General features: G+C 44.5%; 1 protein-coding gene across 1 annotated transcript; it reads right to left on the bottom strand.

Annotated features, from left to right (window-relative positions):
• Positions 1-3,730: 3,730 nt before the first annotated feature.
• On the bottom strand, positions 3,731-4,254 carry LOC125536496. Its single transcript, XM_048699722.1, has 3 exons — positions 4,054-4,254; positions 3,895-3,957; positions 3,731-3,808 (listed from the first exon to the last, which is right to left on the bottom strand). Exons 1-3 carry the CDS (start codon positions 4,252-4,254, stop codon positions 3,731-3,733), a joined length of 342 nt encoding a protein of 113 aa, XP_048555679.1.
• Positions 4,255-4,578: the final 324 nt, after the last annotated feature.

The following is a 4,578-nucleotide window of genomic DNA, read 5'->3' as shown; positions in this document are numbered from 1 at the left end:
CAGAGGGGGGGCCTCGAGATCGGCGAAGAGGTCAAGGAAGTTGGTGTGGCACCAATCTCCACCCACAGCCTCTCTAAAACAGCTCCAAACGAACTGAGCAGACACGCACGCAAAGAAGATGTGGTTCGAATCCTCGGGGGTACCATAGAGAGGGCAAAGTCTGGAGCCTGTCCATTGCAATTGCGAACCTCGATCCCAGACGGGAGCCGCCCGCGGATACATTGCCACATGAAGATTCGGATCTTTAGGGGCAGACGAATAGACCACACCGCCTGGAGGGGGGAGGCGGATGAGGGGGCAATGGCCAAGTAGAGGAACTTGGTGGAGAATTGGCCTGAGGGCTCAAGACGCCACCTGACCTCATCTAGGCCTGGATCGACCGCCGGCTCGTGGAGAGCGATGCAGTCAAGAAGCTCCTGCCAAGCGGTAGCTTACGGAGGCCCAAATGGCCTCCGGAACGCGAGGCACCCTAAGTCAATAAGGGCCCGTTCCACGGAGATTGTCGGGACGACGACGATGGAGAAGAGGTCGGGGAAGCGAGCCGCAAAGGGGGTGCCGCCCGCCCAGCGGTCAAACCAGAACATGGTCGCTGAACCCGATCCGACCGATATGGACGTCGCAATGCGGAGGACGTGAAAAAGTTGGCTGACTGATCACTACTAGGGAAAAGCCTAGCAGCAGCGCGGGTTTTAGGCCTATCAGCAGTGCGGGTACCCGCGCTACCAATAAGGCGCTACAACTAATAGTTAGTAATAGCGTGGGTTGAACCCGCGCTACTACTAACAAAGTTAGTAGTAGCGTGTGCCACCCACGCTACTGCTATTCAGTACCCGCGCCACTACTAACAAAATAGTAGCAGCGTGTCCATACTACCAACGCTACTAGTATCCTAAATACTAGTAGCGCGCAGTCTTTTCCCACGCCACTACTAACTAATTTATAATTAAAAAAATAAAATCCACCAATTCCATTTTATGCATATAGTTCCCAGTAAACACAACAATAGTGAGCACTGCTGGGCTCCTATTTCATGGTTAACCAGAAACCGAAGGAAATAAATCATCCAAAAAACCTCATTATGCATTGCAACTCACAAATGACCACTTCAAAGAACATGCAAGTATCTATGTCATTAACAATTGCAAACATAAGTTTCTTTTTACTACAGTTGTTGTATGTACTATCACACAGTTCCTCATTCTGTTCTCAGTCAATAATAAGAAAAATGAAAAGAAAAGATAGAGATAATCTGCCGCAATTGCACTTCGGTGTCATGGATTCAGTCTGCCGCTTCAACATCTCATTATCCGGCAGCACTCTGTCGCTATCTTCTACCTATGAATAAAAATAGACCTTGTCAGAGAAGCAAATGTGAAACCTTATTACAACATGTATGCTAAGTCGCTAACCCATAGACACAGCTAGAACAAATGTGGAAACTTTCCATGTTGCCGAGTAAGTATATTAACTAGACAAAGTTAGATGACAGTGAAGCTTAAAGCTGCAGTAAGAAATATTAGATATACACATTTTGAAAATCAACCTCAGAAGTGGATACTCTAGTAGACCTGCAAGAGCAGATATGGTAGTAACCAAAATCCTATAAAGATTCGAGGTTAAAGATTATAAATCCAATTTGTCATTAGCATAAAAATATTAGTTCCATGAAGAAGTTTGTCAAGAGATATTTTCTAGTGTTTCCAAGACAGTGACTGAAACATAATGAAAGAAAACACGTTTCTGCATTTTAATTAGGGGGAGCTTTAGTTCTAAAATACTAGAACTGTGATTGAATGATCATATATACTATTAGAAAAGCAGACCAAAATCCCCGCAGAACAAAACAAACCAAAAAAATTAACTTCCTACTTATAGTGGCAAGAAAATCTTATATGAATGTGTTATAATAAATAATGCTAACCATGAAGTCTTCTTCCATATAACAAAGGAGTGACGAAACCAAAAAAACCTGCAATTCAAGTACGACATGCAGTTAGTTAATTATTTGCATGTCAACAGTTCTAACGTCTAGCTACAGATCTTCAAAGTAAAGATTGTGAACTCTATTAGACATGATTATATCAATTAGACCAAATAGAAAATAATTCAATATGTTGTATATCCATTAAATGAAGTTCAATCTATCTTCTGATTATTAGTGTTTCAGTTAGGTGATTAGTCCTTCTACGGCCACCGGTTAATAGGTGAGCCATGACTTTTTACAGTAAAAAATGCAAAGGAAATAACAAGTTAGTATTTTTCCAAATCTAATTATATGGCCACGTTGATCACACCTTACTAGTGCAAAATGGTTGCCTTTTAAACTATGGAACACAAAGAATCATCATTAGCCGTCAATGCAAATCAGCTTCTCTCCATAGAGAAGAGAAGACGTCTTGGTCTCTTGGATGCATGAAGCACACCGTATATGCTAATCTGATGAGAGCATTTTCTTTTTCAATTTAATCGCGCAATGCCAACATCCCCACCCATAGATGTTTTGTTTGTGTACGAATAGTACATTGTTTTCTTTTCAATTTAATGAGCAAAGTTTAAGGTCCATAGGCTCCTTTGTATCCTGTGGAACACAGAATTCTACATTGATTGAACAAATTGACATTTCAACATTCCTAGAGGCATTGTTGCAAACACCTTGAGAGCGAGCTCAGAGCGTGCACCTGCTACATAGACTAGACTAATCTAATCGCAAGCCGTCCTACTAGTAGCAGTTCATCAAAAGGATCCTACTAGTTCATCTACTAAACTTACATAAACTAAATCTTACTAGCTCAATCAGAATACTATGGTTTCTACAAAACTGTACTTTTGAGTACTATGAGGTGTTTGCCTAAACCAACAAAACTGTACTTTTGTAGCACTCATTTTCTCATACAATCATTCAAAATTCAGAAGTAGAAATAGAAGCTTATGCAGTTGCCGATCAACTGTAGCTAATGGACTATAGAATTCACTGCTCCTCACTTGTGATAAATTAGGCCAAAAAATTGCATGTTCAATTTTGCATCAACTGAACTTAAGAGAACGGAGAAACCGGACCTTGGGTTGTAGCTCTTGGCGACGTATCTCCCGACACCAGGGTTTATCCGCACAATCCTCCGGATTGAGTCATCGGTGTCATTAGCATATCCCACCCACCAACCTACCTGAAAATGAAATTGGCTAGAGTCAAACCCAACAACGCGTGCTGCAGGATGGCATCAAAATCCCACTTGATGGATTATCTAGTGTTTACAACTTTGGCCATATCTGGAACAGACATGCGTGTATTCTTTTGCATATATAAAGGATTGAACAACAGAGGAATTATCACTAGCCATGGTTTGTTATTACTTATATTAGGACCAGCACCTTACTTATATTACACCTCATGGATAGTTGTTCAGCAAACAGAGACCACACTTTACATGATGATGTCCCCTTTTTGCTGAGCTTTTACAAAAACAGGTACTCACATTTGACATAATTTCTCATCTTCAGATGCCAATCCCTTTTGCTGGATGTTTATTATATATACAAAACAGCACAACGGTACACACGCAACTGGGACGATCATGTTTAGGTACAAATATAGTTTGCTAGGTATTAAGGAGCACCATGGACTAGAATTCCTAACTGATGATTCACAAAATCAAGACCAGCATGAAGCTAATTGAGCACTTGGACTGGAACAATGCACTCACACATGGGCGAAAGCTAACGAGGCAAGAGCTTATGGCAAGATGTATGTCCAGAACTGCTTGTCCTTCATGTGGAGTGGGCATAGATCATAGCGGACCTTAGCGAGTTCCTGCAGGGATCACAAATTACAGTTTGAGACCTGAGAGCCATCTCTGTCTTGGGTGAAGTGGAGGACAAGATCCGCGGGAGACCTACCTTGGCTCTGGCGAGCACGAGGACGGTGTGCCGCTGCTGCCAGTCCGAGAGCTCGGCCGCCGACTACGCAGATCCTCCTGCGACAAAGCATAGCACCGTCAGTAATCGAGAGGGAACTAGCAGGGGAGCGGAAATGAGAAGGGAGGAAGGAGGGGGTACCTTGGTGGAGCTGGTGGGGAAGGACTTGAAGGCGCCGGGGGAGAGTGTCCGGAGGAAGTCGAGGAGCTGCGGCGTGACGCCGAGCTCCTCCGCGTCCTCCTCCTTCCCCTCCGCGGCGGAGGGTTTGCTTGGGCCGGTTCCGCCGCTGCCACTGCCGCCGGCTCGGCGGCGGAACGGCCATGGGAACGAGGAGAAGGCCATCGGCGGGTAGGTGGGCTGGGACGGGATGCGGCCGGCGATGGCGATATGATGGATACGAGATTCGTCGGCGAGCTTGATAGAGGCAAAGGTGTCCCGATGTTTCGATGAGATGGTGGCTATCGTTTTCTGTGGGAGTCGACCTTGACGATCCGACTACGAACGTGCGAGACGTCGCGCCTTAGCAATCTCTAAACCAACTTCCGAGGGTTATTGACCACGCCGGAGCACGATCAACCTGACCACGAGGGTCTGTTTCTTGCGAGCAAACGAAGAACAAGCAAGAAACTGAGATTGTAATCTGGATATTGCGAATATAAGATGAAA

This window comes from Triticum urartu, chromosome 2 (genome assembly GCF_003073215.2).
Source record: "Triticum urartu cultivar G1812 chromosome 2, Tu2.1, whole genome shotgun sequence".
Classification (NCBI taxonomy): domain Eukaryota; kingdom Viridiplantae; phylum Streptophyta; class Magnoliopsida; order Poales; family Poaceae; genus Triticum; species Triticum urartu.
This window is presented reverse-complemented; position numbering and strand designations above follow the sequence as displayed.